Source organism: Pogoniulus pusillus, chromosome Z (assembly GCF_015220805.1).
Source record: "Pogoniulus pusillus isolate bPogPus1 chromosome Z, bPogPus1.pri, whole genome shotgun sequence".
In the NCBI taxonomy this organism is placed as follows: Eukaryota; Metazoa; Chordata; class Aves; order Piciformes; family Lybiidae; genus Pogoniulus; species Pogoniulus pusillus.
Window position 1 is genome coordinate 10264872 of NC_087309.1, and position 24543 is coordinate 10289414.

Here is a 24543-nt window from a genome sequence, read left to right on the forward strand (position 1 = left end):
TCTTCTCAGCACCTAGTTTCACCTTTGTGGTTTAACTGACTTGTTTACAAAAGAGTCCCTGATTTTCAAAGACTCCTGATCTTCATCAGTACCACCACAACAAGCACAGTTTTTCACTGCAATGATGTTGCCTTTCAAAAAAGCATTAATTCCAAGACAGGCACTACCTATAAACGCAACAAATCTCTAAGTGGCACTTTCTAAGACAAGAGCATCTCTACCACCCAGTCCTGGCCTTTCTTTCTCTTGCTGCTGTGGCTGCACTAAGTTAGAAAAAAAAAAAACCCTGCCCAGATGTTACTGCCAAGTAACAGTGTTAGGATTTAAGTTTGAGAAATTGATTAATGTCAAAAAGAGAGCAGCACTTAAAACTCAGGCATCTACAAAATGATGTGTGGACAAGCACTATCAGACCCTTGTAGGAATTGTTCTGGGATTTATAGCTCTGGTAGAAATGGGGAAATCTTACAGGCCCATCAAGTTTTGTGGTTGCACAGTTTCTTTTTCACCTTCCCCTTCAGGTAGAACTCTCCAAGCCTTCTCAACAATCAGGATAAGTTGTACAGTACAGAAAGCATTATTTCACCCAAGAGCAACTATTCTGGGGAGGATTTGAGAAGAAATTTTCACTTGACAGTCAGCCTCAGGGAAGAATTAACATGTGAACCTGCTGTACCTTCCATTTTTATCCCTGGTGTTGACGTCTGCTCCATGGTCCAGAAGATATTTGCAAACTTCCATATGCCCATTTTGTACTGCAAGCAGCAGAGGTATGTTCCCATCCTAGGAATGCATTTAAAGGAACTGTGAACAACAATCCATTCACTTACAAGTACCATTGCAATCTGAAGGTTAGCTATGACCTTTTACTTCTATATAGCACAAATGAGGTGCTACTACCAATAGGTTTTTCTCATGTACCATAAATGCAGCTGGGTTTACCTTAGTTTCTTGACCACTGTGGATGCAAAGCAACAGAAGTAGGAATGTTTTTTGCTATTTGTACTCTATTTGTTGTTTGCTTAATATAATACAATGTTTTTGTGTTATAATAGAGCATCTTTAAGCAGCTTCAGAACAAAATCATGTGCTGGGCTGCATCAAGAGAAGCACGGCCAGCAGGGCAAGGAAAGAGATTCTCCTCCTTTACTCTGCTCTCATGACACTCCACCTGGAGTTCTGTGTGCAGTTCTGTAACCCCCAACACAAGAAGGACATCAAGCTGTTGGAGTGAGCCCAGAGCAGGCCACAAAGTCACTCAGAGGGCTGCAGCAGCTCTTCTATGAGGACAGGCTATGAGAGTTACGCTCTGCGGCCTGGAGAAAACAAGGCTTCGAGGAGACCTTGTAGTAGCTGAAGTAGCTGAAGGGGGCCTACAGGAGGGTTAGGGAGGCACTATTGACAAGGTCTTGTAATGACAGGATGAGGAATAATGGGTTTGAACTGGTAGAGGGGAGACTTAAACTAGATCGTAAGAAGTTCTTTAGAGTGAGGGAGATGAGACACTGGAACAGGTTGCCCAGGGAGGCTGTGGATGCTCCCCATCTGAGGGTGTTGAAGGCCAGGTTGGATGAGACCTTGAGCGACCTGTTCTAGTGAGAGGTGTCCCTGCCTCTGGTAGGGGGTTGGAACTGGATGATCTTTGAGGTCCCTTCCAGCCTAAATCATTCTATGAATCTACAACTGAAAATGATCATTTTAACTAAGTTCAAGGCAAAAGTACAACACTTCACATAATTACTTATTTAGGAGACACTTTTGGAGGTCATCTGAGGATCCTTCCCCTCTGTTCTCAGTCCAAAGCTAGGCAAGCTTCAAGTACAGAGAGTTGTCCAGTCAAGTCTTAAGCATCTCCCAAGGCAGAGACACCATTAAGTCTCTGGGTAATAGTTTCAGTGTCTGACTGCATTCATAATAAGATTATTTTTTTTCCTAGTACCTGACTGGAATTTCCCAAGTAGGTCCACTGCCCAAATTCTCAGGTTGGTCTGGCTCCCCCTTCCCTATGATCAATCACGATACAACTGAGCACATCTAAAAAATACTCCTGCAGCTTTCTTTTTCTTAAGAATGAACAAACATTTTCTGCCTTTAAATGGCATCTGATGAAATTTAAGATCTAACCTCTGTGACAGATTTTTTTATTAGAAAGATCAGATAGGGAGGAAACAGATCAAAGTCCAAACCAACTAAACAAACAAGTTCAAATACTGTTATGCCTTTTATTTTCCCACTGCCTTCTGCATGTAATTGCTTCCCCTTTATCAGCAGAGTGTTTTCTATCAGGCAGCTGCATCATTTCCAAAAATAGTCCTGGCTGTTTGTAGTGTCTGCAGTGTTGTTGTTTGTAATAGTCCTGAGCCTTTAGACTATGTCAAGAATAACTTTTTTCCCTTCAGGCTTGTCATACTTGGGTTGGGCTTTGTAAGCATTGCACAGCAGTTGGCCACATAATGGTCCTTTTCCAAAGGCTACTGGAGAAGATAGAAAGGCTTTTAATTATCTTCTGAATGTGTCAGAATTGAATCTATTTACTTGTACCAATGCCTCCATTTAATGAGAATCAACCCTAGCACTACTGTACTAGATTGTGAAGTAGTGCCCCACCTCTGCTATGGCAAATTGCAAAAGGAACTAAGAAATCTAAGAAAAAACTACCAGCATGCCATTGCTTTGAACTTCTAAGACTGAGGTTGACTGGAGTAGAGAGTGATAAACGCTCTGAAGTATTTGAAGTACAGAAAGGAAGAAGAGGTACATACCAAATCTTTCACATTAACTGGACATTTGTGTTCACACAGAAGCTGAACTGCTTGAAGACAACCACATGTGGCTAAAAAAAGAAAACAGAAGCATGGAAGTCCATTAAATTCCACATTGGAAATTGGCTTTCTGCGCTTCGATGTGCAGTACTACAGCACTGCAGTGGGGTCTCAGAAAAAAAAGAACCAAGCTGCATTTCTCTGTCTTGTGAAGGACAGAAAGGCTGAAAGGGTGAACAGCAAGTTGTATGCAGAAATACAACCAATGCTCACGGTCCAAACTAGCAGGAGAAGACACAATCTTAAAACATTATTGACATTAACAATCAACCTCATCTCAAGTACTGCAATAGCTCTGCACTTGCAAGCTAAGCTTGTTAACTGCAACTCACTGAGATTCAATAGTCACAGTGTTTCTCTGAAAAAAAACAAACCCAAACTCAAAACTACAAGCCCTGAAATTTGTAAACCATCAGGTGGAGTCACTAGATTTATCCAATCAGATGAAAATCTCCATCAGGCTGAAGAACCAGTGGTATGAAGCATGACAAAAGGCACAGTACAAGCTTTAAACAAAGAAGTTACCTGCAAAATGCAAAGCTGTTTTCCCAGCATTGTCAGTGCTGTCTACTGGACATTTACTCTGCACATTTCAGTGAGGAGAAAAGAAAAAAAAAACATGATCAGAGGAACACCAAGGAAATAAAACATAATACATGACAAGGACAGAGTGATGAACATCTTTGGGAAAGTTTTATGAGCTAGTCCAGGAAAGGACAGTGAAGAAAGGCACAGCTCTCATCTATACCAATCTGGCCTCTCCTTTCTTCATGAGCTTAAACACAGGAAATGCTTACTTTGAGAAGTGCCTCAGAAAAGCTTTGTACCATTCTGCATTAAGTGAGGGCTACAGCAACCATGATTATAGAATCAGTTAGGTTGGAAAAGACCTTCAAGATCATCAAGTCCAACCGTAAATTTAACAGCCAACTTGCCACAAAACCATGTTTCCAGTCACTACATCTATGTGCTTTTAAATACTCCCAAGTATGGTGACTCAACCACTTCACTGGGCAGCCTGTTCTAATGTTTTACAACAATTCATGAGAAGAAATATTTCCTACTGTTCAAACTAAACCTCCCCTGGTGCAACCTGAGATAATTTCCTCTTGTTCTATTGTTTATTACCTGGGAAAAGAGACCAACACCTGCTCCACCCTAACTTCCTTTCAGGTAGCTGAAGAGAGCAATAAAGTCTCCCCTCATCCTTCTTCTCTCCAGAACAAACAACCCAGTTTCTCTCAGTTGTTTCTCATAAGACTTGTTCTCTAAACCCTTCATCAGTTTAATTGCTATTCTTTGGATGCAAGAAGGTATGACTCCAAAACAACGAGCTTCTGAAACTTCCAAACGTAGTCCTGCCTCCAACACACCTACGGTGTTCTGTGAAGACAGGTTCACGTAGATTACCACAGTTTGTAACAAAAATGTCAAGATTCTGTTTGTGAAAAATAATTACACAGCCTTTTAAACTCAGCTCCTGCACACAAAAATTAGACATTCCTCACACGTACAGTTTATATCACTATACTGGTCCCCAGAAGCAGGCATCCTGGCCTGCATCAGGAATGGTATGGTCAGCAGGAGCAGGGAGGTCATTCTGCCCTTGTACTCTGCACTGGTTAGACCACACCTTGAGTATTGTGTTCAGTTCTGGGCTCCCCAGTTTAAAAGGGACGTTGAGATGCTTGAGCGTGTCCAGAGAAGGGCAACGAGGCTGGTGAGAGGCCTTGAGCACAGCCCTATGAGGAGAGGCTGAGGGAGCTGAGACTGGTTAGCCTGGAGAGGAGGAGGCTCAGGGGTGACCTCATTGCTGTCTACAACTACCTGAGGGGTGGTTGTGGCCAGGGGGAGGTTGCTCTCTTCTCTCAGGTGGCCAGCGCCAGAACAAGAGGACACAGCCTCAGGCTGTGCCAGGGGAGATTTAGGCTGGAGGTGAGGAGAAAGTTCTTCACTGAGAGAGTCATTGGACACTGGAATGGGCTGCCCGGGGAGGTGGTGGAGTCGCCGTCCCTGGAGCTGTTCAAGGCAAGGTTGGACGTGGCACTTGGTGCCATGGTCTAGCCTTGAGCTCTGTGGTAAAGGGTTGGACTCGATGATCTGTGAGGTCTCTTCCAACCCTGATGATACTATGATACTAAAAGCAATCCAAAAACCAATGGGTTTGAACTTACAGACATACTGAGAAAGCTGCATATGCAACAAGCAAAACGGCGACAAAAGCACTCTGTGGCTGCAGCAGGTAAGCGAATAGGCAGCAGATGCTTGGTACTAAACAGAGAGTCTGGTGGCTGAGGTACCACGCCGGCCGCTGCGTGCAATACCACCAGTGACCGCTTGGTGTCACTGTTCAAGCTGTAAAAGCGCTTGCGGTAGCAGCAGTAATGAAATCTGGAAGAGGGGAGCCTCAGTCGTTAATGACAACCCTTTGGTTAATGCTAACACCCTTTTGCAGGTGCGGGTGAAGAGGAGAGACACCTTGCAAACACTATGGAGGTGGGAAGGAGTTAAATTGGATTCAGTACTGTCAGAGACATTGACAGGCGTCAGTCACAGGACAACTAGAAAGCCCGGAGGGAAGGGCAAAGTAGGACCATGAAAATAATCCAGGGGGCTAGAACACCTCTTCTACAAGGACAGGCTGAGAGAGCTGGGGTTCTTCAGCCTGGAGAACAGAATACTCAGGAGAGACCTAATAGCAGCCTTCCAGTATATGAAGGGGGCTGACAAGATGGCTGGAAAGGGACTGTTCACAAAGGCCTGTAGTGATAGGACAAGGGGCAATGGTTTTAGAGACGAGTAGGTTTAGGTTGGACATTAGGAAGAAGTTCCTTACTATAAGAGTAGTGGAGCACCAGAAAAGGTTCCCCGGGGAGGTGGTTGAGGCCCCACCCATGTAGATATTCAAAGTCAGGCTCAACAACACTCTGAGCAACCTGACCTAATGGACTATGTCCCTGCTGAATGCAGGGGGGCTGGACTAGATGGCCTTTGGAGGTCACTTTCAACCCAAAACATTTTACAATTGATACTATGGAAAAAAACCCAATGATTTAGAGACTGGGATACAGGATTCATTCTCCTTCTGTGCACAAGTGGAGGCACTATTCAATATTTCACCTGCAATTTGAGCCACCGTCATGCTGCTAACTTCAAACTCCTAAAAATGTGTCCCATTCCTCTGATCACCTCCACCAAAACTCAAGTGGCTTCCTCAAATGGAGGCAAGATGGACAACGTATTTCGTTCCTTACAAACACACATCTTAACCCTCAACACCATCTTTTCTCTGCCTTCACATTTGCTTTTCTTATTTCTTCATTCTTTCTAGCCCCCATTCTTTCTAGCCCCTTTCTAGCCCTTTGCTGTCTTTTGCATCATTTCACTGAGGATTTGACTATTTCCATATTTCAGCATCTGAACTGCTTTGGCTTCTTCTGCCTTTGGCTTTAAAACTTGACAGTCATTTGCATGGGAACAACAAACAGACAGCATTCCAGTGTAACAGTATCAAAATCCCTCCATAAGTGAAAAAGCCTCTTCCTCTATGCTTCTTAAACCATCTACTTCCAAACTACCCAATAACACAGACAAAACTCAGGAAGCTAGGCAGAAGCTGCAACCTGCTTGAAGCCCAACCCTGCTATGTCAGATCAGCTGCACAGTGAAAACTGATTTGTGGACTACTCAGAGAAGGTATCACAGTATTTTCTATCATCCATTCACAGTGCCTAAAGCATCTTTAAACCCAGGCACCTCTCTTGATTGCAGGGAGATAAGGCAACAGCTCAGAAGTGTCAGTGCAGATATTCAGCAGGAAATGTGTCAATATGTAATGGAACCAATCTAAAGGCATTAAAGAAACCTTAGAATACAACATGAAGTTTTCAGTTTACCTGAAGTAACCTCTTAATGCAATCCAGGTGACTGTTCTTTGCTGCAAGATGTAAAGCACTGTGTCCTGAATGAATAAAAGTAAAGCAAATTGAGTAATGAATCATGTGAAAGCACAGGGATAAACTCTTCTGTGACAAAGGCAAAATTCTTAACTATCCACCTTGTTCCTATGACACATGAAAAGTAAGGATAGAGAAAATAATATAAAAATCCACATCAAGCAGAATGTGTTTGTGGCAGGCTGCTGTTCAGGCAGGTTAAGAGAACAATCTCAAAGTCCAGCTTCATGTGAAAGAATAACATAAACATTGTGCCAGATTACACCTTGGCAGGAGTAAGTCTAAGACTGTGCAGTTATGTTTTGTTTCTTAAAAAAGAGCAATTTTCCTCTATTACTCAGCCTCCTTTGCAGAGTGATGTCTGTCAAGCATCTTCACAATTTGTTCCATTTGGCCGTGAAGAAGCAACCCAGCAGTAAGAGCAAAACCAGCCAAACTCATGAGCTACTGCTACAACGGATCTGCACCCAGAAAAGGAATCAGAACAAAAATCTACTTCTGTTTGCATCTTATAGATCCTCTTTTTTTGGTTAATTTATTTATCATCTGTGAGCTCACATGTAGATATGCAATACAGTGATTTACTGACTGGATTTATGATGAAAGGCTACAGTCTTTCCTTTAGTTTCATCTTACAGAGCATCTGAAAAATTGAAGAGGCAATGACAGCAAATCAATAAATTATCCATATAACTAAGAAATAAAGGAGCTAAGATTTAGTACTGAATGAGGCAGCAGAACCTCACTGTAAATGATCTGACTATTACAGACAAGGCTTTCCTTAATGGATGCTGGGTTGATACTCTAAGGTGAGAGAGCAGGCAACCTCTTATTATCCAAATAACTAATGAAATCCTGGGGCAAGATGAAGTATGAATTCTGAATAGTAGTCTGTATAGGACACATATATCCTCCTATCATTATGTATAGTCTGAATGCTTCTTCCACTGCCACAGACACTTCCTTATAGAGGCAAACCATTTCCATGTATGACAGAAATTCCCAAAGGCTGCAGTCAGTAGCCAAATCAGAGCTCAAGAGCCCAACACTTACAGATCACTACTGAAAAGACAGAATACTGATAGCTCACTAAGATGATGTGGCTAGCCAGAGAAAATGCTGGGCACAGACACCATAGATATGTCAGTTGAAATCCATTGGGAAGAGTTTACCAATTTCAAATTCAACTCCCATGATTCTCCCAGTGGAATGGATAGCAATTAATGTATAGGACTCCTGAGGGTTGAGACAGAATACTTCACAGCTCTTGGCCCTCTGTTTTGGCCTGTATCTGTTCTTTTCAGTTTATCATAATCCTGAGTAAATGTTTTATTGCAAGTCTTGTACAGCTAATACCCTGGATGCACAGAAAAGCAACACCAAAGATCTTGACTGAACCGAGTTAAAAACCCTCAAATGAAGTTAATAAAAAGAGTTTGGGGAGGGGTTTTAAAAAGAAATAGAATCTAAAATTATACTTTAACAATTAAAAATCAAGCAATCAATTTGCATCTGGAGTCTACTATAAACATTAGTGTTTATGGTATTAGGGCAAAAGTTTTTAAGGGCTTTAGAATATGAATTGTTTGTGCAGTAAAGCAAGTATACCCAAACCTGCAAAGGGACATGACTGCTTCTTCTACACAGCATGTGTGGAAAAGCTGTAATAGGCAAATTGAGTGTATCAGCCTACATGTATAGGTTCACAGAGACATACCTGCACCATCTTGGGCTGCCACATCTGCACCATGTGTCATCATGATCCTGAGGCACTCTGCATGCCCTTTTGTAGCTGCCAGGTGAAAACTGGAAGAGAGCAATTGCACGTCACTTTTCTTTTATTGACACCTCTGTGCTAGTTTGAAGCTAGCTAGAATGTTTTGGTGAGAAGAACTAGATCACAGAAAAACTGGGACAACCTCCTTTCCCTTCCATTCACTACCCAGGGACTGGCAAGTCCTCCCTTTCCTGTCACTTACATCTTCTGGCATCCCTCCACCACCTCCCAAGAAGATAATAGCTCTGAAAGTGAGAAGGCACGTCAAAAAGTCACACTTTCACACAGGCTGCTGTCCCATTAACCAGTGCCATATGTTTTAATGGGCAACTAGTACCACCCAGTTTCTAAACTGTCTCTAGTGATGTAATATCCCCACAGAATGCCTCCACTTGGGAAATTAGGGAAGGAAATACTCACAGTGACTGACTTTGTCCTATTGAATCCTGATTTCCCCTGGACAAAATTTAGAAACTCTAAAAGGTGATTAACTTTCTAAGTTAAACTAAATCAAGCTGTGCTCCTGCACTGTCCTTTACGGAGTTCATCTTCCCACAGGGAAGCGGGGGGAATCTCCGTTGTTTGTGACTATCACCTGGAGACAGCAAAGGTACTGCATATCAGTGAGACTATGATAAAGATGCATATTTTCAACTTTTGCTTTACCTGCTTGTTTGAACAGTGGGAAAATCACACACTAAACATACCATGGCAGGATGAACTTAACAGGGTCAGTTACCAAAGATGCAATTACAGAACAAATCAAAGGAGTTTACTGAACTCAAGCCTTTTTGCAAGTTCATGTTTGACATCCTTGACACCTCAAAGATTCACAGAAGCAGTCTTACACAGATCATAGAACCATAGAATCAACCAGGTTGGAAGAGACCTCCAGGATCATCCACTCCAACCTAGCACCCAGCCCTAGCCAGTCAACTACACCATGGGACCAAGTACCTCTTCTTGAACACTTCCAGGGACAGTGACTCCACCACCTCCCTGGGCAGCCCATTCCAATGCAAATCACTCTCTCTGCCAACAGCTTCCTCCTAACATCCAGCCTGTACTTCCCCCAGCACAACTTGAGACTGTGTCCCCTTCTTCTGTTGCTGGTTGCCTGGGAGAAGAGACCAACCTCACCTGGCTACTACCTCCCTTCAGATAGTTGTAGACAGCAATGAGGTCACCCTGAGCCTCCTCTTCTCTAGGCTAAACAACCCCAGCTCCCTCAGCCTCTCCTCATACAGTTTGTGCTCTAGGCCCCTCACCAGCCTTGTTGCCCTTCTCTGGACACCTTCCAGCACTTCAACATCTCTCTTGAATTGAGGGGCCCAGAACTGGACACAGTACTCAAGGTGTGGCCTGACCAGTGCTGAGTACAGGGCAAGAATAACCTCCCTTGTCCTACTGGCCACAGTGTTCCTGATGCAGGCCAGGATGTCATTGGCTCTCTTGGCCACCTGGGCACACTGCTGGCTCATCTTCAGCCTACTATCTATCAGTACCCCCAGGTCCCTTTCTTCCTGGCTGATGACTTAATTTTGCTGGGAAGCAAAAACAAAAGAAAAGTTCCTGAAAATAGAAGCTATAGCCTCCTGATGCCAACATCAGTGAGTTTCAAGATATGGGCACAGCAGAGGCATTGCTTCCCCACGGGTCCTACAAGTATTAGCTGGATATGAAGAGCTGTTTTTCAGTATGAATAATGTAAAACACAAATTCAAGAACAAGGATTTCTAGTTACTACTGAAGTGCATGTGAAAAGCTGGAACCTTCATCAGCATGCCTCCAAACTGAAAAAGCCAGTGTTCCTAGAATATTTTCTAGTACCTTTTAAAGGAGAAGTTAGTTTTAAATATCATGCACAACTGTGTTAGAGGAATTTTCCTCTGGAATCTAAAAGGAACACTGCAATCACACAGTCATACCAACTACTTCTATTTAAGAGTTTACATTTGGAAAAAAAAAAACAAAACAAAACAAAACAAAACCTGCTTCCTTTAAATGTTAAACACAGAAAGTTCAGCCTGCGAACCAGGGCAACTGGAAAAAGCAGGCAGGAATGCAACAGATACTTCTGAGACATAGTTATGTGCATTGCAACACTGCTTCTCTTAGCCATAGACCTCTTTGCAGCCTTCACAGTATCACAGTATCACAGTATCATCAGGGTTGGAAGAGACCTCACAGGTCATCAAGTCCAACCCTTTACCACAGAGCTCAAGGCTAGACCATGGCACCAAGTGCCACGTCCAATCCTGCCTTGAACAGCTCCAGGGACGGCGACTCCACCACCTCCCCGGGCAGCCCATTCCAGTGTCCAATGACTCTCTCAGTGAAGAACTTTCTCCTCACCTCCAGCCTAAATCTCCCCTGGCACAGCCTGAGGCTGTGTCCTCTCGTTCTGGTGCTGGCCACCTGAGAGAAGAGAGCAACCTCCTCCTGGCCACAACCTCCCCTCAGGTAGTTGCAGACAGCAATAAGGTCACCCCTGAGCCTCCTCTTCTCCAGGCTAACCAATCCCAGCTCCCTCAGCCTCTCCTCGTAGGGCTGTGCTCAAGGCCTCTCACCAGCCTCGTCGCCCTTCTCTGGACACGCTCAAGCATCTCAATGTCCCTCCTAAACTGGGGGGCCCAGAACTGAACACAGCACTCAAGGTGTGGTCTAACCAGTGCAGAGTACAGGGGCAGAATGACCTCCCTGCTCCTGCTGGCCACACCATTCCTGATGCAGGCCAGGATGCCACTGGCTCTCTTGGCCACCTGGGCACACTGCTGGCTCATGTTCAGGCGGGTATCAATCAGCACCCCCAGATCCCTCTCTGTCTGGCTGCTCTCCAGCCACTCCGACCCCCTTCTTGAACACTGAGCAGGAATGGAAAAAAAAAGACCTACAGACAAGATCTGCCAAAGGGCAGAGGATTAACCAAAACAGGAGGGCTCCTGGAACAGAGCCCTCTATCAGGTACAGCAGCTACCTCACTTCCTACAAGGAATCCGTGCACGCTGGGTGTCGCTGATTGCAAACAGCCGATAGGCAGCACTTAGGCTTTGAGCCGCTCTCTGCAAACATGAACAATTCTTCTGCTCATCCTCATGCTTACTACTGCCACAAACAAATGGAAGAGTTAACACTTCCAGGAGCAGGCGAAGCACTGCTGCTGGCTGTTCTCCGGTCACTCAAACCCAAAACATCATGTACTTGGTGACCAATGCAAAGTTGTATAAACATTGTTCTCTTGAAGAAGTTTCTCAGAGTCTGGGAAAATGGCTAGGGGAGGAACACAAAACGAGGTCTGACAAATTCCAGCACCTCTAATTTAGCCAGAACAGCATACCAACAAATACTGAAACACATTCAGATACATTTGTGCAGACACACAACACAATCCAAGTCACTTAAATATTAGGGAAGCTGTGAAGCACGCTCTTGGCTCGCTTACATTTGACAACACATGTAGTAAGAAATACTTGAATAATAATAACTTGGCTGAATCTGTGATACGGAGGTTTTATGGACAGATTGTGTAGGATAGTGCCAAGTGCAACATGAATACACAAAGTGCAAAAGAAGTTTCATGGAGAGAAGAAAAACTTAACCCCTTTGAGCCTACATATCTCTGAATATGTCAATCTCACCAGCGTAAACAATGCCTGTGGCAGTTCTCAACAAGTTGTCACACATTCAGGTGCTTTGTTTCACATGGCCAAAAAGATCCTCAGGTATTGTCATGGAGGGCCTGTAGGCCCAAAAAGAGGCTTATTTATGCCTTGCCTTGCCTGGACATGTTTTTCTGCCAGGACCCCTGGTTATAAACAGGTTGTGTAAGCTCACACACACCCAGCTCGTGTCTCCCTGGGGCAAACCCATGTGATCCCCATATTTGGGAAAGTCCAGGCAAGAGCCTTCTGCCTACTATGGTAAGGTTTGGCTGACTGCCAACCTGATTGGTCATTCTAGTGGCCAACGAGGCCATCAATCTCGGCCCACATTCAATAAATAGGGGTGCACAGGTAAACAATGTGCTCGGACCCCATTGCAGCACCCTGCTGCTCTGACTCACCTGCACGGCTCAGACACAGCTCTGACCCGCATTCACAGCTCACCTGCCTGCGTACCTTTCTTGCAGAGCTCATTTAAGCCTGCACATTTATATATATATAAGGAGCCTACATCCTCCTAAGCCATCTGTGCACATCTGCACGCTACGGTGCTACCAGAACCAGATCCAGCATTGCCTTTACCTATGGAGCTCAGACTCCCAGCAGCCGCGCACACTTTGCATGCCTGCTGCCTACCATTGCCTGGTAAAAGCCACTGCCACTGAGAGAACCAGGAAGCAGACTGCGGATTGCCTGCACACACGGCCTGAAGCCATGAACAATCTCCTGCTCCTGAAATACTGCCAAGGTCAGAATCCCTGGACAAAGCATCCAGAAGAAGCCAGCAGCACCAAGGCAGGGACCATCCTTTGCCAGGAGAAAAGGTTAGAGAAAACTCATACTTCCCCATAAACTGGGAAGGTTTACCTCTCCCCTCAAACCGAGAAGATTCCAGCCTCAGAGTCCACAGGCACAGATCCTGGAGAATTGGACATTAGGCACAGGCTGTGACACATTCCCAGAGGGTGATTAATAATTGATAAAGAGTTGTGAGTAAAAGCTTCAATATCTCTGTAAATATAAGTTGCCTCTGCCATAGAGCAGAAAGAGTTCCAGCCTGCTCTGCTGGGCAAATAGCATAAAGATCCCAAGTGGCATTAAGCCGCAGGGAAAACTCCTCTCTCTATTTATAGTTTGAATGTTTGCTAGTTAGAACAAATCCCTGTACATATTTTATCCTAAACTGTTTTCATAACCATGTACAACCTTTAATATCAATATACAGTGGTTGGGGGTGGTGAGAGTTCAGAACATTGAATTTAATAGTTCTATATTTTTATATAAAATTTTTATATCACCCCAATTAACTTCTCTCCTCCACTAAATAGGCGTAGGTACAGAAATCCCCCTCTGCAACAGGTATGAAAGGCTTGATTAAAAATATTGCTTCCCCCAAGCTGATGGAGTGAAAGAAACATCACCTATCTGTAAGCAGTGCACACAGTGTGAAAGGTGAGAGAGCAATCGCGAAGGATGTAAAGATCTAGTTAAGGATAAAAAGGTTAGACCACACCTTGAGTACTGTGTTCAGTTCTGGGCCCCCCAGTTTAAAAGGGACATTGAGATGCTTGAGCGTGTCCAGAGAAGGGCGACGAGGCTGGGGAGAGGCCTTGAGCACAAGCCCTACGAGGAGAGGCTGAGGGAGCTGGGATTGTTTAGCCTGGAGAAGAGGAGGCTCAGGGGGGACCTTATTGCTGTCTACAACTACCTGAGGGGTGGTTGTGGCCAGGAGGAGGTTGCTCACTTCTCTCAGGTGGCCAGCACAAGAACAAGAGGACACAGGCTCAGGCTGTGCCAGGGAAAATTTAGGCTGGAGGTGAGGAGAAAGTTCTTCACTGAGAGAGTCATTGGACACTGGAATGGGCTGCCCGGGGAGGTAGTGGAGTCGCCGTCCCTGGGGCTGTTCAAGGCAAGGTTGGACGTGGCACTTGGTGCCATGGTCTAGCCTTGAGCTCTGTGGTAAAGGGTTGGACTTGATGACCTATGAGGTCTCTTCCAACCTTGGTGATACTGTGTGATACTGTGATAAAAATCACACGCAGAATCCCATGAAAAGAGAGAATTATAAGGTTTAGCTCTCCATCATTTAATGACCTAATGAAGCAGCACTGGGCTGCTAGAGCTCCCCTCCAGCCGTTTCTTTTGAGTCCGCAGCCTGTGTCCTTGTACTGCTACCATCTCACAGCCCTCTAGTGTGGACATTTTTTTATTAATAATCTAAAAGCAATGGGGAGGGGAATGGGAGATGTAGTTAGCTAAACTTTAGCTAAACTGAACTGGCTTACCAGGAAACTGGGCCTGTCTGCTTGACAGAGGGAGAAGAATGACTCCAGACTGAGATGAACTTGTACACTTACATTTAATTCAGAGTATTTAGAAAGCACTGAGCCAAACTCTCCACTTCAGAAGCAATGCTAACTGACTTTAAAGATAACAGCCCTTGCCTTTTTTTTTCAATAAACAACAAAAAAAACCCCACCCCACTCTTAAACAACAGAATACTTCAGCAGCAGATTATGAGGGCTTCCGCGTAGCAAGAGAGGACCTTGAAACAAAGAAGTCTGTAAACATTCATTTCAGTACAGAATAATTCTTTACAAGCTGTATGAACTTTCCTGAAGTATTTAAGGAGAAAGCTGCAGGTTTCCAAACACTAGAGTTCTCGCCATCTGGAAGCACTAAACAGTGGTGCGTTTTACTTGCATCTTTCACCAATAAACTTCCCTTGATATGAAAGCAAACAACTTTTCCTCCCACTTCCTGGTTGTGCAATGACTTAGGCAAACAAAAACAAACATGTAAGGCTTGATTTGGAGCAAGGGCCACACTGAGAGTTAGATTCTTATTCAGCCTAAACTCCCATTGCAGCATAACTTCGTTTCTCCTTCACAGTAGATAAGTCTGATACTACTACTTAGAGCCACATCTTGATATTCCAGCCTGAGCTGATTTGAGATAAATTTTTATTGCTGTATAACATTTCTGTTCTTCCCGAGGGGTGGAATGGTCTTCCATAACTGTCTCCAGACCCTGCAGTGCATCAGCGGAGCAGCTACCCTTTCTCAGGAGTTTTCTCATTGGATTCAGAAATGAATGAAGCAAGCCAACATTTGAGATCCATCTCTTCAACAGCTGACAGAGGTCAGTCAGTTTACACCACTTTTTCCTACTGAGAATGTACAGGCCTCATAATTACTCAGCCCTTAATAATATACAGCAAAAAAATAATGCTCTTGGTGAGGAACATAAAGCCTGGCTGAGTAAATAGGCCTTGAGAGTACCAGTGAACACACAGCAAAATTTCATTATGATCAAGGTCAACTGAAGAACAGCTACAAGTCCTGCCAGAACCCCACATTTCCAGACCAGAAACAATACTCAAACAACAGTTTGAGGTGCACTGACAGAGAGATACTTTTATGAATGTTTTGTGACTGAACAGAGTAGATAGTTGTGCTTGACATCCCTGAACTAGTTTTAAACAGCAGATATCTTGCAGATAGATGTCAGCTGGCAAAGCACTTTGAACTGTCTGAAACAAATCCATCCTTTACTCAGGACAAAAGACCTTTTCCACAGTGTCTGACAGTCACATAAAGCTGGTCTTTGCTAAAGGCTGAGAATAAGCCTTTCCAGAAAGTATTTAAATGCCAGACCCCAACTCAAACAGAAAAGGGCTGCCATTTTTACTACTTGGCTCAGAGAAACCTTCATCACGGGTAAAAATGGATCTAACTGAGCTTGCTATGGAGGTGTTAGCAATAAGACACAGGTCTGTTGTATCCAAAATCTCTGCTTAACCATGTCCGTGACTACGTTCTGCAAGCCTGAGCACAATCCTTTTACTGAATGTTATTCTGACAGCTAGCTAAAAACAACTGGGTGGTCCATATATCTAGGCAACATGGCACAGAAGTAGAGTGGGATATGATAAAATAATTAAGATGTAATAATTAATACAATTCATTAAGATAGCAACCTTCTAACTAGGAAATTCTTACCTGTGCAAATAAAAAATGAGAGATAAAAAAAAAGAGCAGAGAAATTAAACTCAATCAAGGAAGTCCAGGTCTATTTGGCAAGGTCACATTCCAGAGGATTTTGGGGGCAGAATTCATAGAATCATAGAATCAACCAGGTTGGAAGAGACCTCCAAGATCATCCAGTCCAACCTAGCACCCAGCCCTAGCCAGTCAATTAGACCATGGCACTAAGTGCCTCAGCCAGGCTTTGCTTCAACACCTCCAGGGATGGCAACTCCACCACCTCCCTGGGCAGCCCATTCCAATGCCAATCACTCTCTCTGCCAACAACTTCCTGCTAACATCCAGCCTAGACCTCCCCCGGCACAACTTGAGACTGTGTTCCCTTGTTCTGTTGCTGGTTGTCTGGGAGAAGAGGCCAACCCCCACTCCCTTCAGGTAGTTGTAGGCAGCAATGAGGTCGCCCCTGAGCCTCCTCTTCTCCAGGCTAAACAACCCCAGCTCCCTCAGCCTCTCCTCAGAGGGTCTGTGTTCCAGGCCCCTCACCAGCTTTGTCGCCCTTCTCTGGACATGTTCCAGCACCTCAACATCTCTCTTGAATTGAGGAGCCCAGAACTGGACACAGCACTCAAGGTGTGGCCTGACCAGTGCTGAGTACAGGGCAAGAATAACCTCCCTTGTCCTACTGGCCACACTGTTCCTGATGCAGGCCAGGATGCCATTGGCTCTCTTGGCCACCTGGGCACAATTAGTATTCTTACAAACACAGATTATCTCCAGGATTTGAAAGCAGTCTGACACCTTACTTACCAAAATCCAAAGCAAACAAATAACATTGTTGAATTATGGGTGCTAAGTGAATATTATATTTTCTATTTTCTATTGAGACAAATGTGCTAGTTACATGAGCAAAGTTAAATGTATAAGTAAGCATTTAAACCATTGTTCTCTGCCATTTTAATCTGAGTGCTCTGAAAATATCTTAAGAGCAAGCAAGAATGTTTGAAACACACCATGAACTCACATACGGTCATTGTCAGGGTTTATTTTGAGTAAAAACATCCTTCCCCAAAGCAGATCATTCCTCATTTTCTAATGTATGTCAACTCTGTTGACTTTTAAAAGTCTGACTTGTCTTCTAACAGTTTGATGATTTACAGTCTCCCAACTGACCAATTCCTTCATACAAACAAACAGGCCTGATAAAATAAAGATACAAAAGCTGCTTGGAGTCATTGCAATGCTGACTTTAAAAAACATAGAAATCTAAAATATTCAATCTTCACTGCTACCAGATCAGACAGGCAGGCAATTAATGAGCTATCTTAAGTCAGGAAAAGGTCCACAGATCAGCTGGCTGACTTTCTGCACTGACTTTAGGTTTTATACATTTTTGCAGCAGCACAAAATCATAGAATGGTTTAGGTTGGAAGGGACCTCAAACATCATCCAGCTCCAATCCCTCGCCATAGGCAGGGACACCTCCCATTTGAACAGGTTGGCCAGGGCCTCATCCAATCTGGCCTTGAACACCTCCAGGCAGGGAGCATCCACAGCCTCCCTGGGCAACCTGTGCCAGTGTCTCACCACCCTCACTGGAAAGAACACTTCCCCAGCATCTAGTTTGAATCTCCCCTCTGCCAGTTTAAACCCATTATTCCTCATCCTGTCATTACAAGACTCTGTCAATAGTGCCTCCTTCAGATACTGGAAGGCTAATATAAAGTCTCCTAAAAGTCTTTTCTTCTCCAGGCTGAAAAGCCTCAACTCTTGTAGCCTGTCCTCACAGCAGAGCTGCTGCAGCCCTCTGAGCATCTTCACGGCCCTCCTCTGCACTTGCTCAAAGTTCCATGTACTGGGGGCTCCACAACTGCACACAGTACTCCAGGTGGGGTCTGACAAGAGCAAAGATGCAGAATCCCCTCCCTTGCCCTGCTGGCCACACTGCTCTTGCTGCAGCCCAGCACAGAGTTGCTGTCTGGGCTGCACTCATGCTGCTGCCTCATGTTGAGCTTTTCATCACCCCAGACCCTCAGGTCCTTTTCCTCAGGGCTGCTCTCAGCCATTCACCATCCAGCCTGTATTTGTGCTTGGGATTACGCAGACTCAGGTGCAGGACCTTACACTTGGCCTTGTTGAATGTCATGAAGTTGGCCTGGTCCCACCTCTCCAGCTTGAAGAGGACCCACTGGATGGATCCCTTCTCTCTAGTAAGTTGATTGTGCCACACAGCTTGGTGTCATTTACAAATTTCCTGACGGTGCACTCGCTTCCTCTGTCCACATCACTGACAAAGATGTTAAACAGCAGTGGTCCCAGCACTGACCCCTGAGGCACATGACTTGTCTCTTGCATCTATTGCAGTGTCTATTATCCTTCAAAGTCCCAATTCCCACTGCAATAACTAAAGCAAAAATTAATACATTAGGTGGTATCTGGCAGTTGATTGTTTGCTACTACAGTCTGAGTGGCAGCAGTACCAGAGAGCCTGAGAAAGGACCACTAAAGGAGTATATTCTGTACATGAAAGAAGTGCTTGCTGCCATCCATGAAGAAATCCAGTGTAGTCTTCTCTTGCATGTAGTGTGAAGAGTAGGAATTAAAGAAAAATGCATTTTACTTTTCTTTGAATCATTTGAGATTTTATCAGCATAAAAGCAATGAACAATTTTTGGACACATCCTGAACCTAATTACAAGAAAATTATCAGATTCCATCTTAAAAGATTGGGAAAGGCAGTCCCAGCATGGTTCTGAAATTGGAGCTTTCTGCCTTCCTCTTCCAGACCAGACAGGGCTCCCAGCCTTGTTCCAGCAAGGATCATGCTTCTATGAATAGTGCATACCTGGTTCTGTCTTTCACCAGCACAGGTAGGTAGGTACCTGTGTGGCTGGCAAGCTGCTATGGGGAACCAAACCAGTTGAAAAGCAAAGATGTTTTCCACTATTTCATCACACAGACATAAGTGCATGCACTCTGGCAGTTCAAAGGAAGGAATGGGAAGCAGAATTTTGCCTTAAACCTAAAAGCTGAAAGTAAACCTATGAAAGCCACAGAACCTCTGTCCTTCCCTGACTGCATTTTTAAGAGACAGCTACTTATCCAAGACAACGTAGGTCTCAGGAACAGACTGTTACTAAATTATAGAGGAAATATCCAGATGTCTCACAAATTGACTGCCTTAAAGGAAGAGACATCTGCAGGTAACATTGTTACTAAGCTTCTGTTGTGTGCTGTTGTTTGCTGGTGTTTTTTGTGGTTGTTTTTTGTTTTGGTTTGGTTTTTTAATAAAAACAAGACAAGCAACAAACAAACGTTTCTCACTGCACCCCTTTAATCCCATTCTAAGAGTGAGTGTAATGCAAACGGTTTTTCAGCAAATGCTGGCAGTTCATGTCATGATCCTGTCATGTTCATAATGCTGTCACAAGAGTGCAAAAATTAGCTTGGGAGAAGTTACAGGAAATACATTTTGTTTTCAAGACAGAGCATGGCACCATTTAGTGCCACGGTCTAGATGACTGGATAGGGCTGAGTGACAGGTTGGACTGGATGATCTTGGAGGTCTCTTCCAACCTGGTTGATTCTATGATTCTATGATTACTGAGAAAAAAAAAAGTATTCTGAGTTTTAAGATATTTAATTGATGATCTGTTGATCACATCCTCTAGAGTGCAAGCAGGTTAACATTTAAAGAAATTGACATGGTATGAAATTATTAGAGCAGCAGGAGATTTTCCCCCTCTCTATGCCTTATCACCAACCGCCGCCAAGCGCAGCAATGCACACAGCTTGTGTGCTCCTGTCTTCTATTTACATGTGAGACAGCACCTGCCCTCCCCCAGTACAAACAAAAACCTTTGGCAAAAATCCTATCTGTTAGCATATATTCTGGAACAGCTTTCAGAAACCAAACCAAACAAACAAAAAAAGAAGCAAATGCATTTTCCATGTAAAGTCTCCAGCTTTGCCTCACAGTCTTGCTTCAATCACACACACCTCTAAGTACAGGACATTCATAAAAAGCAAGCCTGCTGAACGGCTGTTTTCTTAATAGGAAAGAAGCAATTGCATCATGTAACACAGGAGCTGGCATGCTACAGAACCCTGATCTTAGCCTTCAAGCTCAGCAAAAATATCCACTCAGCTACTCTTCAGAAAGGTTTCTGGGAACTCCAGAAGCTTTTTATTTTTCATTCTCAAGTTGTGTTCCAGCAGTTCCATTTTCATATGCAGTTATCTTTGGCAAACTCTGTTACCACATCGACACAAACTCCCACTTCCAACTCTGAAATGTACAGACTTTCTATTCCATGTACTACTTGTAAACATAAGTGCTCACAATGCAGAATTATCAGATCATAGAATCATAGAATCAACCAGGTTGGAAGAGACCTCCAAGATCATCCAGTCCAACCTAGCACCCAGCCCTAGCCAGTCAACTAGACCATGGCACTAAGTGCCTCATCCAGGCTTTTCTAGAATACCTCCAGGGATGGTGACTCCACCACCTCCCTTGGCAGCCCATTCCAATGCCAATCACTCTCTCTGCCAACAGCTTCCTCCTAACATCCAGCCTATACTTTCCCTGGCACAACTTGAGACTGTGTCCCCTTGTTCTATTGGTGGTTGTCTGGGAGAAGAGGCCACCCCCACGTGGCTACAACCTCCCTTCAGGTAGTTGTAGACAGCAATGAGGTCATCCCTGAGCCTCCTCTTCTCCAGGCTGCACACCCCCAGCTCCCTCAGACTCTCCTCAAAGGGTTTGTGTTCCAGACCCCTCACCAGCTTTGTTGCCCTTCTCTTCACTTCAACAGCACTTCAACATCTCTCCTGAACTGAGGGGCCCAGAACTGGACACAGGACTCAAGGTGTGGCCTGACCAGTGCTGAGCACAGGGGAAGAATAACCTCCCTTGTCCTACTGGCCACACTGTTCCTGATCCAAGCCAGGATGCCATTGGCTCTCTTGGCCACCTGGGCACATTGCTGCCTCATCTTCAGATTACTATCTATTAGTACCTCCAGGGTCCCTTTCCTCTTGGCTGCTTTCCAGCCACTCAGTCCCCAGCCTGTAGTGCTGCTTGGGGTTGTTGTGGCCAAAGTGCAGAACCCTGCACTTGGCCTTGTTCAATCTCATCCCATTGGCCTCTGCCCACCCATCCAGCCTGTCCAGGTCCCTCTGCAGGGCTCTCCTACCTTCCAACAGATCAACACCTGCTCCTAGCTTGGTGTCATCTGCAAACTTACTGATGCTGGACTGATGAAGTCTCTTGCAGAGCATCCATTTTTTAAAGTCCCTCAGTAACTAACATCAGCAAATTGCAATAGAGATTCTGCTAAGATGGTAGGCTTCAGGCCACTCCTATTGGTTGACACAAAGTCTGGAGTTTTAAAATACTTTTATTTTTGGAATTGTAGAGTAGGAAAATGGACAAAGTACAACAGACAATTAAGTCACAAAAAGCTTAAGGAGTCTAAAAATGAGAGCAGTGCTGCCTGTACCTCCGAAGCCAAATTCAGAGGGATGGAGAAAATCAGAGGAGTAGGGAAAATTAGTTCTGACAGTTTGTTTAAAAGCACACCCCACATCTAAAGCCCCAAAGGGTGTACAGTTAGCTTCTTAATAGACATGCCTTTCGGAAAAAAATATCTTTTTACTATGAGTTGAAAGGGTGAAACCCTTGAGGATGACATGGATGTGCTCAGATCAACACAACTTCCTTCCTGAGTTAGGTGAAACCAGCTAGCCATCTGCTGTGCTTTCTTGCAAGGCCAGAATAGAGTTCAAAGTTAAAATTAAGCACAATGACAGCAATGACTAGTATCCCTTATGATCTTGATCCTCCACCACTTGGTATTGCTGCCTACAGGCTACAAAAGGCTAATAACCACCTTAGTACATGAAAAATCATGACACTAGGAGCAAGGAAATCCTGAACTATGTTAGGACAACAAGAGGCTAGGCACAGGGTGGAAAGCTGAGAACTGAGTAGGAGTTAATCTAAAGTAAATATTTTTGTTGCCTGAAAACACAGTAAGGCTTAAGAATGGCATATGCTGCCCCAAGAACCAAAGAGCATGGATACCTTTATGCAACATGAAGGACACTGACCAAGTACAGCTCAGGCTTATGGGATGTGTTTGAAGCTTCTGTGCCTTTCACACTTGTAATACCGCAGAACTCTTCAGACTTAAAGCTTTATTGTTTTGTTGGGGGGTAATTTTGTTTGGTTTTTATTAAGCTGCATAAAATGAGTTTATACATGCAACAACACACACTTACAATAATTAATCTGCTAGTTACATATTCTTCAAAGACCACTGGTTAAGATAACCTTTTAGCATTTGTTTTTATAAAGTCTTAAAATTATTACAGCAACATATCCCAATTTGCACTGAGAGTAACTATATTACTAAAGCTTTTAAGATTCCACATTTCTGAATAAAAGTAGGGACTGGAACACAAATATATGCAGAAAAGACAAGCTGAGAATTATCCTACATTTTCCAGTTAGCATTTTTCTAACACAGAATGCACCTACAAAGCAGGTAGAAGAAAATGCAGAGTGATATGTAAGTCCAATAAGCCAATGGCATAGTCTATTGCCTGAGACTTTGTTTTGAAGATAAAAATATTAGATAAATCCAACATTTGCAGATTGCTTTATTTTGGCTGCTCATTCCCTTCCTCTTCCTAAGCCAGAAGCAGCCAAGCAGCCAGTTGGGTGTAATTAAAACCTACACACATTTGGTTGTGTAAGTCTTTGAAAAACACGTAAAACAACTGCAGCCCATTATGTATACATCTGAAAAACAACTGTAGCCTTAGTCCTATCCTCCTTAGCCTCCAAGCACCTGGTTCTTTCCCAGCCTGTGAGAAGCATGCTTCCCTCATGCTCTCTTGCCAGCTCAGATAAGATGAACATAAGGAGCAGCCACAGCAATCCTCATGGGGAAGTGAGGTTCTGGGTTTTGCCTCCACATGAGGCAAACTGCAGCTGTTTCAAGCCAAGCATACTAAAAAAAAAAAGAGCCTTCCAATCATCTAGGCTATGCTCTGATCCAAGAAACTGATAACCTGGTTCTGGAAACCTGACCAGGTCTGGTAGAACCTGTGTATTTGGCAACTCTGCAAATGGAGCTGCTTTACAGGGAACTCCATCTGTACTGTATGATGTTGCATTACAGGTTTGGCCAATCCTATCCATGAGCAGGAGTTCACAGGCTACCTGAAGGCATGAAGAGGGGCCCTTCAGAAGACTGCACGCTTTCTTCTGAGGGGACAGCCCCACTAGACAATGAAACACAGAAGTTTATTAAGAACTGTAATTTTGTCGTTCTGTATGAAAAAGACAGAATTATTTTTATTCTTTTTATTTAATTTCCAGCAAAAGAAGCTGGCTTCCAGAAGAAATTACAGACTGACTGCTCCCTCTTCAAACACTACGTATCAACTGCAGGACATCCTGTGTATTCAAGATGTGAAAGCCATTGGGATGCTTCTCAATGGTCAAAGACCTTTATATGAAACAGGTATTTTGTTTCTTAAATAAGTGGACTTTGTTTGCTTTATAATTGCACTAGTTTGAAGCAGGGTAGAATGTTTTGGTGAGAAGAACTATATCATAGGCTGCAAAAGGAAAACAATGGTGATGTCTACTCCCCTCAGAATCTTGCTGAAGAAGAAACAAAAATATTAGATAACACTCTCACCATTTTCTCACACACTCTGCCTTGGGCTTCTGACTGAACTGCATCTCCCTAACCTCACCTTCCATTTGGACTAACCCACCTTTGCTTCTTAACCTCTTGGCTGAACCTCTTTTCTTCTTTAGGACTGGGGTAAGGTTGAGAGGGGCAGGGGGAAAGTGCAGGGGTGGTTGAGAGCCCCTCCTGGGAACTCAGGTTTCTGGGCAGGGAGTTGTGTTTCTGTATTACCTTTAACTTTGTATATTTCTGTCTATAACTGTATATACTGTAAATATCTGTTTGTATATTGTGCTAGCTGTAAATAAATAGCTTCATTTATATTCCCAGAGCTGGCTGAGCCTAGTCTGGGTAGCTTCTAAAGTGTGGGGGGGCGAGCAACACCCAAACCATCACAATAATGTAGGAAATCAATAAAAGAGAGAAAGTAAATAGCTTCTGTTTTTCGGCAGTAAACTTTAGGATCTCTGCAGCTGAAATCAAACTGAAGAGCATTATTGTCTCTCTCTTCAGAGCATGCCCCCTTCACCTCTTTTTTTTTAAAATAACATAAAGATGTACAAACATTAAAATGTTTTATTGAGAAATCGCTTCCAAAAATGCATATGGTAGAATCTGAATGTTAAGAACTAAA

General features: G+C 43.9%; 1 protein-coding gene across 3 annotated transcripts in view; it reads right to left on the reverse strand.

Moving 5' to 3' along the window:
• RAI14 (retinoic acid induced 14) overlaps nucleotides 1–24543 on the reverse strand; it is a 112158-nt gene that overhangs the window by 13259 nt on the left and 74356 nt on the right. For all 3 annotated transcript variants that reach the window (XM_064176730.1, XM_064176726.1, XM_064176729.1), the window contains exons 4-8: nucleotides 8496–8584; nucleotides 6719–6783; nucleotides 3348–3405; nucleotides 2763–2833; nucleotides 677–783 (exon numbers count right to left, since the gene is read on the reverse strand). In XM_064176730.1, coding sequence (XP_064032800.1) covers nucleotides 677–783; nucleotides 2763–2833; nucleotides 3348–3405; nucleotides 6719–6783; nucleotides 8496–8584 — 390 coding nt within the window. The remainder of the gene's footprint in view (nucleotides 1–676; nucleotides 784–2762; nucleotides 2834–3347; nucleotides 3406–6718; nucleotides 6784–8495; nucleotides 8585–24543) is intronic.